Source organism: Aquarana catesbeiana, linkage group LG03 (assembly GCF_042186555.1).
Source record: "Aquarana catesbeiana isolate 2022-GZ linkage group LG03, ASM4218655v1, whole genome shotgun sequence".
In the NCBI taxonomy this organism is placed as follows: domain Eukaryota; kingdom Metazoa; phylum Chordata; class Amphibia; order Anura; family Ranidae; genus Aquarana; species Aquarana catesbeiana.
The window spans coordinates 378,947,914-378,963,764 of NC_133326.1; the positions used below are offsets into that span (position 1 = coordinate 378,947,914).

The 15,851-nt window shown below is 43.8% G+C and overlaps 1 protein-coding gene across 1 annotated transcript; it reads right to left on the reverse strand.

The window, feature by feature from the left end:
- Positions 1 to 2,723: 2,723 nt before the first annotated feature.
- Positions 2,724 to 10,360, reverse strand: GDF9 (growth differentiation factor 9). The gene is made up of 2 exons (XM_073624053.1): positions 10,045 to 10,360; positions 2,724 to 3,646 (listed from the first exon to the last, which is right to left on the reverse strand). Exons 1-2 carry the CDS (start codon positions 10,358 to 10,360, stop codon positions 2,724 to 2,726), a joined length of 1,239 nt encoding a protein of 412 aa, XP_073480154.1.
- Positions 10,361 to 15,851: the final 5,491 nt, after the last annotated feature.

The window sequence follows — 15,851 nt, forward strand, 5'->3', positions numbered from 1 at the left end:
GGTATACAGGCAGTCCCCGTGTTACAAACAAGCTGGGGTCTGTAGGTTTGTTCTTAAGTTGAATCTGTAAGTTGGAACAGGTACTTTTAAGTGTAGCTCCAGCTAAAAAAAAAGAAAATTTTCAAGCCTTTTGGATAGCATAAGGGTTAACATCCCTGTAATGTTTGTTTTGCTGTCTGTGCCCCTGTTCAGAAGTTTTCATCTCACTTTCTGTCCCAATGATAATTGGATTTTGAAAATTTTGGTTTGTTGTGGAAACACCTTTTTCCCATAACTTACAGGAGTGAATTTCCCTTCCTAGGGGTAGATTTCCTAGCACTTCCTGTTTTCTCCCTCCATTTATAACCAGGGGACCACCTGTATATAGATAAATTATAAAATCAGATTTTCTTAAAATCATATCCATCTGCAAAATTTGTTGCTTTTGGAAAAAAACACATGTTGCTTAAAAAAAATAAAAATAAATAAAAATATCAGTGCTTTCAAAAACATTGGTTTGTGATTTCAAAAACTTTTGAACACTCAGTTACATCTAGCTTGATCACAACATACAGGCAAATGTGGAGAATCTTGTTCAGCATTACCAGGTCAGTCATTGATCTCATTTTACTTTGATACCCTTTAATATTCCCCCCCCATCTCCAGAAGGGGTATATAAAGGCACATGCATGCAAAAACAGAAAAAGGACCATTTGAAATAACGAGGGACACGACATTGCATTTTTCATTTAATTGCAAATACAGTGGCAGCCAACATATTCATTAGGAAAAATACAGTGCATTGCATCATTGATAACCATAGCGCTGACTACTTAATAAAATGTAGTTGTGTTTTTACAGCCGCTTCTTCTGAAACAAGACATTTAAGAGTGTCAAATTGCTGTGCTAACAGAAAAGTTCCCCCTCCCTCCCTAATAATAATTTAGAAAGTGTTAGTATTATATAAACCCACCTAATGTTACCTTTTATTGAAGGCCCACTTGCTAATGTAAGGGGAACCTCAAAAAGTAAGACAACATGAAAAAGTATACCTAAAGGGAGATGTTAAAATGAGCTACACAAGATAAGAGCTCTAATTTTCAGATATTCTATGGCAGTAGCAATACTACTCTACAAATACAGCAAACACAGCAAGAGCTCCAATATTTAGATATTCTATATACAGCAAGGGAGCCTGCTATGCTGAGAAAAGTAAAGCAGTACTATCACATAGCATAAGCAATACTGCTCCCTACAAACACAACGTTTAACGTCAAGTCCAATGGGCTTATTTAGAACGCAGTGAATGTAACAAAATCCTTCACTGCAGGTGAATGTTTTAATGTGCAGTAAGTGATTCACCAATGAACATTTGGCAAATGTCACATTTTCTGCTTTATAAAATGTGACCCAAGTGTAGCAGTACTGCCTCTTCTATCCAAAAAGAAGTTGTGTTAAAATATACATTTACAAATATTTGCCAAGTTCAAATGCTAAGTACTAGCACTTTGCTTGCAACATTGTAGCTCAAAATGTTTTTGCATAGATTTCTGCAAAAACCTGCTAGATATCACTAGTTACAGTTCACCTAAGAACATTTTCACTGTGTTGCATAAAAGGAAGTTGTCTGCAGTTTTAGACAACTTTTGCTCAGATTCCACAAGTGAAGAAGGGCGGTTGTCTCCGAGACAACCATTTGACCTGTTCTTTAAAAGAACATAGGCCATTTAAAAGCGACGCAGGTAATCTTAAAACCTCCTTCATGGCATCTAGAGTCCTTTAGATATTTAAACACAGCATCATTAAAATATCTATAAGCAAGAAGCATAGATTTTTTTTGTTTGACCCTATTGTTGCATTTGGGCCCTAGGCCTTGTACACACAGGCTTCAGCCCCTGTTAAGTGCAATGGGGTTGATTTATATAAAACTGGAGAGTGCAAAATCTGGGGCAGTTGTGCATGGTAGCCAATCAGTTTCTAACTTTAGCTTGTTCAATTAAGTTTTGACACAAAAACATGGAAGCTGATTGGTTTCTATGCAGAGCTGCACCAGATTTTGCACTCTCCAGTTTTAGTAAATCAACCCCAATGTGTAGATTAAGTTTTGACAAAACATCTTTAAAGCTTTTAGCCAATTTTGAGAGGTCTGTGGCCCCAATTTGGAGATGTCCAACACTGCTCTCAATGCAGGTCACTGGATGTCACTTAAAACAAGCTGCTAGGAGGCTTCAACAGGCTTTCAACTAGTGCTAAACTATCTAGATTGCCTGATGAAGCCCACTAGCAGCAAGTTATAGCCAGCCCACCCAGGTCTATGCAGATTTTACTCAAATTGATGCTGGGGGTGCGTTCAAATACTTCAAGAAATTTGCTTCAAAATAGAGCTTTGCAAATGCTTTGTCAAAAGTTTAGTGTACCCACTTTTTATGCAAGCTAAAGCTCAAACAACAAGTTCAGATTTTTCTTTGTAAAGCCGTTTTCTTTCAGGTTGGATGGAGGATTTTTTCATGTGAATTTAAATGTACCTTTACCATAAAACCAGAAGCAAATAGAATTGGAAAAAAGAAAAGTAATAATTGGCAAACTTTCTTAATATAACACAAAATACAAGCTTTTGGATGTGGGTGGATGAAATTCTACAGTTCTATTTGTCATTAAACTTTGCTACCATTATGTCACCATACAACCTATTAGCATGGACTGCTTATGGCTGGTCACACAGATCAAGATTATGCAAAGCAAGGCTAACGGCAGGTACATTTGGTTGCAATCATATCTTGATACTCTTTATATGCTATAGATTTATCAGGTTCAACGATGAGAACACTCATGGGTCGGTATTCAGATGGGACGCAAGAAGGCCGGGGTATAGAAGAGTCCAGTTTTTCATAGATTATATTTTGAACCATAGTATGTACTGGAGAACCATACCTGTGGCCAACAATCCTAGGGCATATTCCTTTGCAGTAATCTGGGCTATATCGGTTTGGTGCCAAGATCCATTTGTCCCAGTTTAGTTGGCTGAAACTGAGTCGAAATCGATGAAGCTCACACTCATTTTGATGATGCACAAATTGTTTGGCTAGCTCACTGAAATTAAATGCAATTGACTCAGTTGGACTGCTCACTTCCATGTCTTGGCCTCTTCGTTGGCGAGGGGCTTTTTGAATTTGGAGGTTTTCCACTAAATCACTGAGATATGAAATTACTTGCCCACTCTGATGCCAGCTGGGAGGACCTATATGTAGCTTTTTCCAGTGGTATGCCAAACTTCTGGTGTCATTTAAATAAAGAAGCAAACATGGAGGAGACCTTGCTTTTCTTAACGGTTCCCCTATTCCAAAACTGTAGTGAACCTTGTTCCTCATACATGTCAGATTAAACAACAGGTGAATGTTTTGCCGATTTGTGACAAACGGTTGAAGAAAAGAGGTTACATTAATCTCAATCCACCTTTGCTTTCTCTGCAGTTGAAATTCAGATGTATACAGAAGTCTAGGACAGACGGGGCTTTCAGTCTCTTGATCCACAAACTCCAGGCTACAGGTGCAGGAGAGATTTGAAGAGGAATATTGTTTACTTACAGAATAAACCAAGACAGAGCGAAGATGTTGCTCCAATGTAGACACACTGTCAATATTGAACAACAAGTCCAGGGTTTTCACATCTATTAAGGACAGAAAAGGTGGCACAATTAGCATTTCAAAATTACCAAACAGCATAATGTGTTGGTGTAAAAGTTTCTATAGACAGTCAATTGGAAATAAAAATGTTACATTTCTAACTGGAGTTGGGCAAACCCTTTGAGCTGAGCAAAAGTTTGGCCCGAACATCTCCTGTTTTGCGAACACCCAAGTTTGCAGGGCACATGGCAGGAGGGTCACCCGCTGAGCGCCCCACAATGCACTGCGTGCTGCATAGCTGGTTAAGGAACAGGCCAGAAAGCTGTCTGCTGCATCCTTAATGGGTGAGTCATCAGCTGTCAATGGGCTTCCCCCCGCTAATAGCTGAATGAAACCCCCCCCCAAAAAAACAAACAAAAAAAAAAAAACGGCGTGGGGTCCCCCCCAAAGTCCATACTAGACCCTTATCAGAGCATGCAGCCTGGCAGGACAAAAAGGGAGGGGGGAAAAGTGAGCACCCCCCCAAACCATACTAGGCCACATGCCTGCAATATGGGGGGGTGCTTAGGGCTCCCCACCCCAAAGCACCTTGTCCCCATGACGGTGGGACAGGGGCCGCTTCCTGGCAACCCTGGGCAGTGGGGGTATGCGGGCAGGGGGTTTATCGAAATCCCACCAGATCCCAGCCCCCCCCACATGGATGAGTACAATGTACCCCTACTCATTCACCAAAAAAAAGTGTCAAAAATAAAGACCAGACAATTCCTTTATTAAAAAAAAAAAAAAAAAAAACAAAAAAAAACAAAAAAAAAACCCACACAATGTTCCCGATGTAGATCCATTATCAATCACAACGCCCACCACACCTGAAAAAGAAAACTATCCGCCCACGACAAAGGCTATTTCTGCCATTTGCCAGTGCTTGCATAGGTAAGGGGTGGGGCCATCTGGTGATATCACCTTGTGGCACTGCCCCCTTGTGACATCACTAACCCAGCATGCACCGCCCCTTACCCATTTAAGAACTGTCAAACGACGGAGCAGGCATTTGGCGGTTAGATTTTGTCGCGGGTGAAGCATTTTTTTTTTAAGTTCTGGGGGTTGTCACGATTGACAATGAATCTACCATGTCAGGGGAGATTGAATAAAAAAAAACAAAAGGAATTGTCAAAAACTGCATCCTGTATTTGACACTTTATTTGGTGAATTACTCATTCACATTGGGGGGGCGGGATCCGGGGGCCCCCCTTATTGTCGGTAAGAGGCCCTTGTTCCCATCATGGGGACAAGGTGCTTTGGGGTGGAGGAGGCAGAGGGCATGTGGCCTGGTATTGTTCAGGAGCTGCATGATCGAATAAGGGTCTGGTATGGTTTTTAATTTTGGCGTGTGGTTCCTCATAAAGTCAATACCAGACCCTGGAAGGGCCTGGTATGGATTGGGAGTAACCTCCACTCTTTTTACATTTTGTATTGCATTTCCGGCAATTAAAGTGTCTTTTTTTCTTTATAAATGTCAGTTTTGCTGCAGCAGGTTCTATACACGGTATAGATGCGCCACTTTACAGGCAGACTAAGGGGACAGCCCCTAAATTTAAAGGAATTTTTCATTTTCTATGGTTTTACTTTAAGTATCATTAAAATCATATATAAAACTGTATTTAAACGATACATGTCCCCCAGGGCAGTACCCAGGCCCCTATACCCTTTTTATGGCCAATAGCTTGCATATAAGCCTTCAAAATGGGCACTTCAGCTTTTCCAGCCATACAAGACACTTTTGCGCATGGCCTTAAAAATATGTGGATGAGGGATGGGACAGGACAGCTCAGTAACTTTTCAGATCTAGACTTGGGCTGACTATACATTATACAGTTTTCTTGTACAATTTGTCATGAGATTTACCAAAAACATAATATAAAAAGGTCAGACCTAAACACTTCCAATTTGTATGCAATCAGGCAGGCCCTTGCACTACATCGTTGAAGGTAAATCTAAACTTGAATAAGACAATGATATAATGTATGGCCACAGCCATAGTCCTTAGCAGCAAAGTAGGATATAAGAACACTCAATGAGTTACTCCTGCATTTTAAAAAACAGCCAAAAGGATTTTCTGCTTAGAGTGGGGAAAAGGATATTACAGTAATATATATATTTTACACACACACAATCCTATATACCTAGCATGTATATGATTTTAAAAATTGTGTAATAAAAAAAATGAAAAAAAATGCAGGGTTTAAATTAAAATATTGTACAGAAGAAAAAAAAAGCTATTCTATTTAGGTATTACAGTTATAGTAAAGTTAACCAATACATGCTAATGCTGCTAAATTTGGCCTGTGTATCTTGGCTTCAATGCTCCTTAGCTATGAAAGAGTTAAAGCAGAACTAAAGGCATTTTCCAAAAACTTGCGAGTAGGCCGGCTATTTATTGCAGAAGACACATGCTATGCCTCTTCTACATTAATAATACACCTACCTGCGTGCTCACAGTCTTCTGCCGCATGTAAACCGAGCTGAGCTCTGCTTACATCACCAGCATAGTCCATGTGTGCTGGGATGAATGACTCCTGCACATGCACAGGTGTTTTGTCATCCCACGCCAGACAGTGTAGATGCCTAAAGACGGGCACCCATGGAGAACATGCCGACGAGGAGACAAAGACGACGACCCCCCCCCCTCCATTGACCTTGGACCATTAGAGGGCTAGTAAGTATAGTGCCTTTGGTTCAGATTTAAAGTGGGCCCTATTCAAACTTCACATAAATCAGCCTGCAAGATGTGTGCATTATTAAGTCCCCGTTCATATAGCGCATAGCAGGTACATGGGTTCCTGCTCACAATTTTTAAAGTGCGAATCACATGTACTTCCACGCATCACAGCAAAGGAGCTTATGGACCAAATTTTGGCCCTGAGCAGGGGCAGCCTGTCCATTAAGAGCCCTTTCACACTGAGGCGGTTTGCAGGCGCTATTGCGCTAATAATAGCGACTGCAAACCGACCCGAAAGTGCCGCTGCTTGCATTCCAGTGTGAAAGCCCCGAGGGCTTTCACACTGGAGCGATGCACTGGCCGGACGGTAAAAAAAGTCCTGCCAGCAGCATCTTCGGAGCGGTGAAGGAGCGGTGTGTATACCGCTCCTTTACTGCTCCTGCCCATTGAAATCAATGGGACGGCGCGGCTATACTGCAGAGGCGCTTTGCGGTGGTATTTAACCCTTTCTCGGCCGCTAGCGGGGGGTAAAACTGCCCCGCTAGCAGCCGCATACCGACAGTAAAACGCCGCTAATAATAGCAGCGTTTTACTGCCGACGCCGCCCCCCGCCCCAGTGTGAAAGGGCTCTTAGTGCGCATGGGCACCGCCCCTATATGGATAATGGATAGATTCATGCATAGCATGAGGCTGGGTTCACACCATTGCGAATTGGATGCGGTTTACCCGCACCCAATTTGCAATAGCAGGAGATTTTGACCAGCTCTCTATAGAGCTGGTTCACACATCTCCGCTGCGGCTCCAGTGCGAATTAGCACAGGAGCCCTGTGCGTTTTTTGGTCCGTTTCAGGTCTGAATTAAGCCAAAAATTTGGGCTGAAATTGGACCTGAAACTGAACAGGGAAGCATAGGACCCCTACTGGGAGCCGCATCGGTATTAGGTGTGAACCCAGCCTTAAAGGAGAAGTCCAACCTGAGCTTGTTTGGCTTGGCTTCTCCTATGGGTCACAGGAGTGCAATTCGTTTAGCACTCCTGTAACCCGTTTTCAGCAGAGAGCGATCTGAAGTCCACTCTCTGCTGACGTCACTGGAATCAGTCCAGGCACCGCGTCATCAAGACAATAAAGTCTGGATCCGCCAGGTGCCTGAACTGTTGCCTGTCTCAGCAAGCTGCTGAGAGACTAAGACGGCCGCTCCACAGTTCAGCGCTCCAGTGAGCGAGGAGGAGCAGAGAGGAGAGCTGCTGATTGACAGTCAGCAGCTCTCCTCTCAGGGATCTGTGAGAACAGATCCATCGGCGATGCTTAATGGCTCAGGTATCAGGTCTCAGAGATGTCAGGGGACAGATGGAACATCGAACCCATGCTGCATCGACCTAGGCAAGTATAAAAGGTGAAAAAAAAAAAACCCCACACTTCTTTTAATCTATCCACGGCCACTCCCTATTCATGCATCCAGGCCCTTTCAGGACACCGGGCGCCTGAATTACAGCGGCCAGGGTGATTTTTTGAAGCACCTGATTAGAGCCATAGGCTCTAATAGGCTCCAAAATAGGGTGGATTTGGAGAGCAGGTGTGTTAGAAAAGCAAATGCATATTCGCTTTTCTAACACTGAATCGCCTTTCTGCTTCTCTTCCCCGCCTAGGATGCGGAGAGGAGACACGCGGCGGGAGCCGCCGTGATCTCAGTAGGGAAGAGGACACAAGAGGCGCTGCCAGATGCCCGCTGCAGCTTGGTCCCCTGCCCGATGTGCCCGCCAATCCCCGCCGCTTTGTGCCCGCAGATCCCCACCACTGATGGGGTAAGAGCCAGTGGACCCGGCAGACGGGCGTGGGGGTGGTTTGAGGTGCCGCGGGGGGGGGGGGGGTTGTTTGCTGCCCCCCCCATAAAAAAAAAGACACACACACACTAGCCACCACTGGCCCTGAGCCAGACGCAAATTTGACACCTGCATTCTGTCTGGCAGTACAATCGCAACACGTTTGGGGTTCCATTCAGGGGTGGCACCCAGACATGTGTCAAACGCTTTGCTACAATTTGAATCCCTAATAATTCAAATGTGAACGATGCCTAAATCCCATTTCTACTGGGTATAATAAAAAAAGTAACTCTGACCATAAATAAAAAAAACACACTGTTACGGAGTTCCCCCAAGTTCCCCTAAGGCCCTGTTCACATATGTGCATTTAAAAAAAAATAATTCTGCTTGTTGAATCTCTACTGAGCTTTCAGCAAAACACATGTTATATAGAGCTCAATGGTAACACACTTAAAATGTACCACAAAGATGTACACTGGCCCTAAAACCGCCCATAGACTATTCGAACCTTGGCCGGTTCAGCAGGGACCGGCCAAGATTCAATCCATGTATGGGCAGGCTGAATACCCATATTGATCAATCAACTTAGGTACAACCAGCCTGTCAGATTTTACATGCGTTTATTGCTAGCGGCTATTATAGCCGCTAGCAGTAGTCACTGTTCTCTCGGTGGGGGCAACCTCCCCTGCTAGGAGAATACAATAGTTTCACGGGAGGGATTCCCCCATCAACACTGACCTGTGGAAAGAAAATTGCTCCAGCTATGGCTCGTTTTAATCACATGCTCTCTGGCTACTAGAAGCCTTGTGGGTGTTTCACATTATTTGAAACTACAGAACAAAACTTGTTTTTAAATCAAAGTCGGTCTGGTAGACTTGTGATGAAAATAAGGGAGCAATTCACAAGCAGGAAAGACCCTGCAAATGAAATGAGCAACATGGCTGGTCCATGTAATTCTAGAATTACAAACTAACAACACATACAAATACATTCAAAAAATGTAAAGATTGTAGTTCACTTTTAACATATTTGGTGTTCATTCTGTAACACATTGCTACGGGGTAGTTGCTCCACTTTTTCACAATATAAACTAGGATAGCAATATGGGAGCGGACAAATGATGATTTTTTTTTTTTAAGGCACATATTTCAGGAGAGGCTATACTTCTACTACCTTCACTACACGGTTAAGTACTGACACATGACCAGTATGTGCATATCAGATATTGTGTGACTTCACTGGCTGCATGCTTTTTTCTGGTTAGTGGCTCAACAATGAATAAGAGGACAAGGATGTTTACTCCAAAGTTTGACAGCATTATATTTCTTTCCTGATGGCTTCACTTTAAAGACCAGTTATGTCAGTACATGCACTTCTCAGTTTGTTGTGCATTCCTGTAAGGCATTTACTCGAAATTACTTTACTTCTAAAGGCTATAAACATGTCTGATTATGAAGCGGTTAATGCCCAGGCACAAATGCGATTTTCCTGGCGCCAACATGGTAGCATACTACCACATGTATGCTGTCATGGATTGGTGCCAGGAAAGGAAAATTATGGTATTTGATACAAGTTTCCTTGGGCCAACACGGCAGCATACACGTGGCAGTATGCAGCCATTGATCGGCACCAGGAAAGGAAAATTATGGTAAGCATTTGATACACTTTTCCATTTTATAACTGGGATGATAAGGTGGTGTAGTAACCCAGGGCAATCAACCAGCTCTTAGTCTACTGCAATAAAGTGCCAACAGATTAACTGTGTTTAGAACTGCCTTTTGGCATACACTTAAAAATGGTCATTTAATATTATTTTGTGCTTAAGGTACAAGTACAAATCTTTTTAAGTCATTTGCTGAAAGAAATACTAGGAAAAGGTGTGGATTGTTAACACTTTTGATACTGACTTTTTATATCTTCTCTTGGTCCCACTTTGCACTCAGTTCTTGGTGTAAATAGACGGACTGTATTATATTCTGTGCTCTTATGGGCCCTGGGAACTCCTTCCTTGGTGGCCAGCATTTTATACAGTCTTTTCATGTATTTGATGGCTACCGATTGAGGGCCTGGTGTTTCGTTCTTCCAGTCTGGGCGCTCTGACAGCTCCTTGAGCAAGGGTGGTAGCTGACTATAGGCTTGGCTATCATACACCAGTCTTGAACCGCCTGCAGAAGAGCAGGCCAGCCAGGTACAATAGAAGCACACAAAAAGTGTCACAGCCATTCCTTGAAGGCAAGTAAGCTTAGCTATCCAAATCCCTCCATGTCAGATCACACAGAGCTCCAGGCAAGCTGGCTCTGCCACTTACTTCCTTAAATTAGTTTCACCTGCTTTTCACCACTGGTGGTATTAACTAGTTCATCTCTGCATAGAGAAGTTAGGAAAGCTGATACAGAAGTCCTAAAGCCGAGTATGTTAAAATCATAATGTGGCATTAATAACTAAAAAAAAGTTAGGGAGGAAAGTGGAGCTGTTAGCAGTTATTTTTAATATTCCATGATATATAAAGTTAGAGTTGTGATCAGCTGACATGGGAAACATCCCAAATCTTGTGTTTTTCCCCATTCAGACAGATTTAATAAATTGGCCGCTGGAATATGAATGTATATAAATTGAATATACATTTCATGCAAACATGTGCTTTGCCTGTTCAGGTTTGCTTTAACCCCCATTCTAAGCAGAATATACTTACTTTCCCTTTACTCCCCTGCTGCTATGGAGTCAAAGGAAATATGGAGTACTTAGGCACGGGGGAGCAAGTAACGCAATCCATGCGACAGCACTGTGTTCATTAGTGATGTCACACTGGGTGCCCAAAACTGAGTGAGCACCAACTCCAGCTGTAACTTTCCCTTGCATTTCCAGCAGATGAACAGCGAGAAAGGAAGGCAAATAGATACACTATATTGTCAAAAGTATTGGGACACCTGCCTTTATTCGCAGATGGACTTTAATGGCATCCCAGTCTTAGTCCGTAGGGTTCAATATTGCGTTGGCCCACCCTTTGCAACTATAACAGCTTCAACTCTTCTGGGAAGGCTGTCCACAAGGTTTAGGACTGTGTCTATGGGAATGTTTGACCATTCTTCTAGAAGCACAAATGTGAGGTCAGGCACTGATGTGGAGGAGAAGGCCTGGCTCACAGTCTCCGCTCTAAATAATTCCAAAGATGTTCTATCGGGTTGAGGTTAGGACTGCATTCCAGGCAAGTTCCTCCATCCCAAACTCGATCATCCATGACTTTATGGATCTTGCTTTGTGCACTGGTACAAATCATTTGGTGGAGGGGGGATTCTGGTGTGGGAGTGTTTTTTAGGGGTTGGGCTTGCTCCCAAGTTCCAGTGAAGAGAACTCTTAAGACTTCAGCATACCAAGACATTTTGGACAATTTCATGATCCCAACTTTGTGGGAACAGTTTGGGGATGGCCCCTTCCTGTTCCAACATGACTGCGCACCAATGCACAAAGCAAGGTCCATAAAGACATGGGTGAGCGAGTTTGGGGTGGAGGAACTTGACTAGCCCGCACAGAGTACTGACCTCAACCCCATAGAAAACCTTTGGAATGAATTAGAGCAGAGACTGCGAGCCAGGCCTTCTTGTCCAACAACATTGCCTGACCTCACAAATGCGCTTCTGGAAGAATGGTCAAATTTTCCCATAGACACACTCCTAAACCTTGTGGTCAGCATTCCCGGAAGATTTGAAGCTGTTATAGCTGCAAAGGGTGGGCTAACTCAATATTAAACACTATGGATTTCGTCACATCAGCGTGATTTGACATGCCAAATCGCAGCCTATTGCCATCAATGGCACTGTGCCAATCGGTGTGACGCCAACTTTGCGGTGCTGTACTGATTTCCAAAAGTAGTTCCTGCACTACTTTTGGAGACTTGGGGGGTGATTTTAATAGACATCGGTGCAGATGTCTTTCAAATCACCCTGAACTAGCACTGAAATGTGGATTTGAAATCATGTGAGTTCAGCTGAACTTGCACGATTTCCAACCCAGGTTCAATGTGAATGAGGGCTAAGACTGGGAAGCCATTAAAATTCATGTGCGTGTAAAGGCAGGAGTCCCGATACTTTTGACAATATAGTGTATGTGTAGATCTGCATTAAAATTGATCCTGTTGCCTTGCCCTGCACAGGTTTACTTTAAAGCCCAACTGTGTGGTCTTTTTTGATTTCCCAAGCCTTTTTCTCCATAAATCCCCTTGAGTCTGGATTCACACATATGCGAACACAGACATTGCATTTGATTCGCACCTCATTGCTGGTGCAGATAACATGCAATGTCTGTGCAATGCAAATTCAGCCATACAGTTGTACGGCTGAACTTGCATTGGATTTGCAGGAAAAAGGTACAGGGACTTTTTTTTCCCCCGCACTGGAATCGGATCGAATGGGTGATCCCCCATATCTGTGAAGCGATCTGGTGTGTCATTAACATTGAATTGACACCTGCAGCGGTATGCAGAGGGCAGTGTGAACTACCTGAGGGATTACTCACACTGGAATCGCGCTGGTTCCCACATCGCTATAATGTGAACCCAGGCTAATGCCCCGTACACACGGTCGGATTTTCCGATGGACAATGTCCGATCGGAGCGTGTTGTCGGAAATTCCGACCGTGTGTGGGCGCCATCGGACATTTTCCATCGGATTTTCCGACACACAAAGTTGGAGAGCAGGAGATAAAATTTTCCGACAACAAAATCCGATCGCGTCAATTCCGACCGTGTGTGGCCTGTTCCGACGCAAAAAGTGCCACGCATGCTCAGAAGAAATTCCGACACGGGACAGCTTGTTCTGGTAAACTTAGCGTTCGCAATGGATACAGCACTTTCGTCACGCTGCAATGTTAAAAATGGTTTAATACAGCGCACTCTCTTCTTCTTTATAATGTGACAAGAATTAAGTAGTTTTGCTGCTCATATTCACACACACTTCTCACAAACTTTTATTTGTGTTTTTTTAGTGGGATTCCCTGCATATATTGTTATTAGTTGTCACATCTGACAGTTTTATATTAGTTTTTTTTTTTTTTTTTGGATTTTAAGCCTTTTTTTTTTCTTTAATGTTTGTATTTTTTCCAAGGCTGATCTTTGTTCAATGTTATTTTTATTTTTACTCCACAATATTTTTGTGTGTTTTGTGTGTCAAGTTACCCCAACACCATTGATATCTTTTATTATTTAATCTCCAGGAGATTGTTTGGTGTTGGTGTCCCTTGTTCATTTCACATTGTATATTTGAAATGTACCTGAATCCTCACAAACCAACTGTCATTTTTGAAGTAAAACACATAGGAGAGTATAATTCAAAACAAAAATCCTTTATTAAGGGATCAGAACCAAACAAAGAGGAAGGCAACACTGGGTCAACAGGAGAAATTAGCGAAGCCTGGGACCCCCACGGCAGACATCAATTCTTCATCATCAAAATTGGTGGCCTGAGGAGTCCATATCTAAGGGAGGGCAGTCTGGTCCAGAATTCGCAGAGATCCGGAAAGCAGCAGATGACATCTGTGTCCCCAGGCTGTGGTACCACAAGAGGCTGCATTTTTTGGCCGACCAGACTGGATCCAGGGCAATCACTGTCTGGTCTTCCTTCCACACTTCATTCCGGGCTGTGGCTGTGCAGTTGGAGATGTGGCAGGAGGAGGAGTAGGACCTGGAGGAGGAGGAGGAGGAGGAGGACCTGCAGGAGGAGGAGGACTGGGAGGACCTGGAGGAGGACTGGGAGGACCTGGAGGAGGACTGGGGGGACCTGGAGGAGAGGGAAGAGGAGGAGAGGGAGGAGGAGGAGGAGGACCTGCAGGAGGAGGAGGAGGACCAACGCGAAGGTGTGTCTGAGGTGTAATTTGGCCCCTCATACCTTTCTCCAGAGCCTCCGATATGAGGGCCTCACACAAGACTTTTTGGCCCTCCTCCATCCTCTGCATTTTATATGCTATGAAGGCAGCAATGTTCTCCTCCATGGTGTGTGGTGCTCCCAGGACCTCTGTAGCCCTCCAAAAGAATCCTATAGCAGCCTCCTCTAGGGCACTCCTCCTACTGCCACTTTCTGTTTTCAGGGGGGGTGGAGGGACCTGCAGATCAGCCAGCCGGCTCGGCCCGGCCACCTCCTGGCTGAGACTTCCCTGTGTATGAAAAGGGGACATGGTTTTAGTTTTTGCATCGTCAATCACAATCCTAAATTAGTACTCCCAACTAACATCTAGTTAACATCATTGATTGTACAAGCAGAAATATTTAGAGGAATGCTATACCTGGCTCAATCTGGGCTCCTCCACATGTGGTCTGGAAGGCCCAGGTTGGGCGTCAGAAGCCTCAGCCGGGGGGGAAGGAAGCGTGGAAGGAAGACTGGAGAGGGATGGCCTGGGTTCAGTCTGGCCTGCCAGAAAATGCAGCCTGTCATAGTACAACATCCTGGGGACATAGATGTCATCTGCTGCTCCGGATCTCTGTGAATCCAGGACTTTCTTGCGCTCCCTTAGATATGTGCTCCTCAGGCAACCAATTAATATCTTTAAATAGGTAATGTCTGCCGTGGGGATCACCTGCTTCACAATTACCAACAATTGCACCAGTGCTGCCTTCCTCTTTGCTTGGTTCTTTAAATGGGGGTGTTTAATCTCCCACAGACAGGGCAGCTCCCTTAACATATCTACGAATACTGACATGAAGTCATTATCTTTGAGTACCATATCCATGTTCACTGCAAGACACAACACAAGACAAAGCCTAATGTCAGACAAAACTCTCCAAATCTTTTACAATATAGGCCTCAATGAAGAAGCAGTATAGGCACAAGTTTGTCTCTTACCTTCGTTCTTACGATCGGCGCCTCCAATGCTCCTTCCTCCGCTCACAGATCGTACGTAATACGCACGCGTGTTACGCTTTATATACACTGCGCATGCGTGTAACTCCACCCGCCCCTGACGTTCTTTCTAGTCTATTCCCCGCCCCTTTTCGTTCGGCGCAGTGGGGGAAGAGCACATGGCGGAGTCACAGCAGGTGCGTGATAATTGCAGGAACGAGGAGGAGGAGGAGGAAAGCCCGGATCCAGGCACGTCCCGATCCAGAAGGAGACGTTTTAAGGCCACAAATATGTCCTTTGGGGAGATGTTGGAGATGGTCGACATCATCAAAGATCCGGAGAGTGCTGCAAAAAAGTAAGTAGTTGTGCTGTGTTCCTATTGTTTCTGTCTTTATTCGTTCGTTCTGCTCCATATGCTTTTAGTAATTGTAACGTTTAAAAGGGCAACTTTAATGTTCATGGGCCCATTATTCGTTCGTATCAAACATTTTTCTTTCGGCCTCTAAAACACCATTGTTTAGGCCATATGCATTTTCCCACATTTTTTTTGGGCCTACTTGGATGCCAAATATTTGTTTGTGTAGATGGGTTTGTTACTAGAATGAAATGCAAACTAGATTGTGTGTAAGGAGAGGACACTGAGCAGCTGTTTTCACATCTGGACACTGGAGCACTAGTGTGGGACCCCAGAACACCCTTTTTATTAGGGGGGCCACACAGGTGCTCCAGTGTATACTATAGGGGGGGCTACATCTGTGAAGCTTTTACTAAACAGGTAAAGTATTGCAGCTTGACAAAGGCCAATAAAAAATATACATCTTGGAACTCTGCTAAAATAGACAATTGTACCCCACTTCCAAGCAATGTTTCCTATTTCTAGTTCTGCC

Bases quoted from the DNA above. Each gene is read 5' to 3' on its own strand.
- GDF9 (XM_073624053.1), bottom strand. From the start codon at position 10,360: ATGGCTGTGACACTTTTTGTGTGCTTCTATTGTACCTGGCTGGCCTGC. The intron at 3,647-10,044 runs GTCAGTATCAAA...TGTCCTTAATAG, and splicing joins ACCAAGAGAAGATATAAAAA to ATGTGAAAACCCTGGACTTG.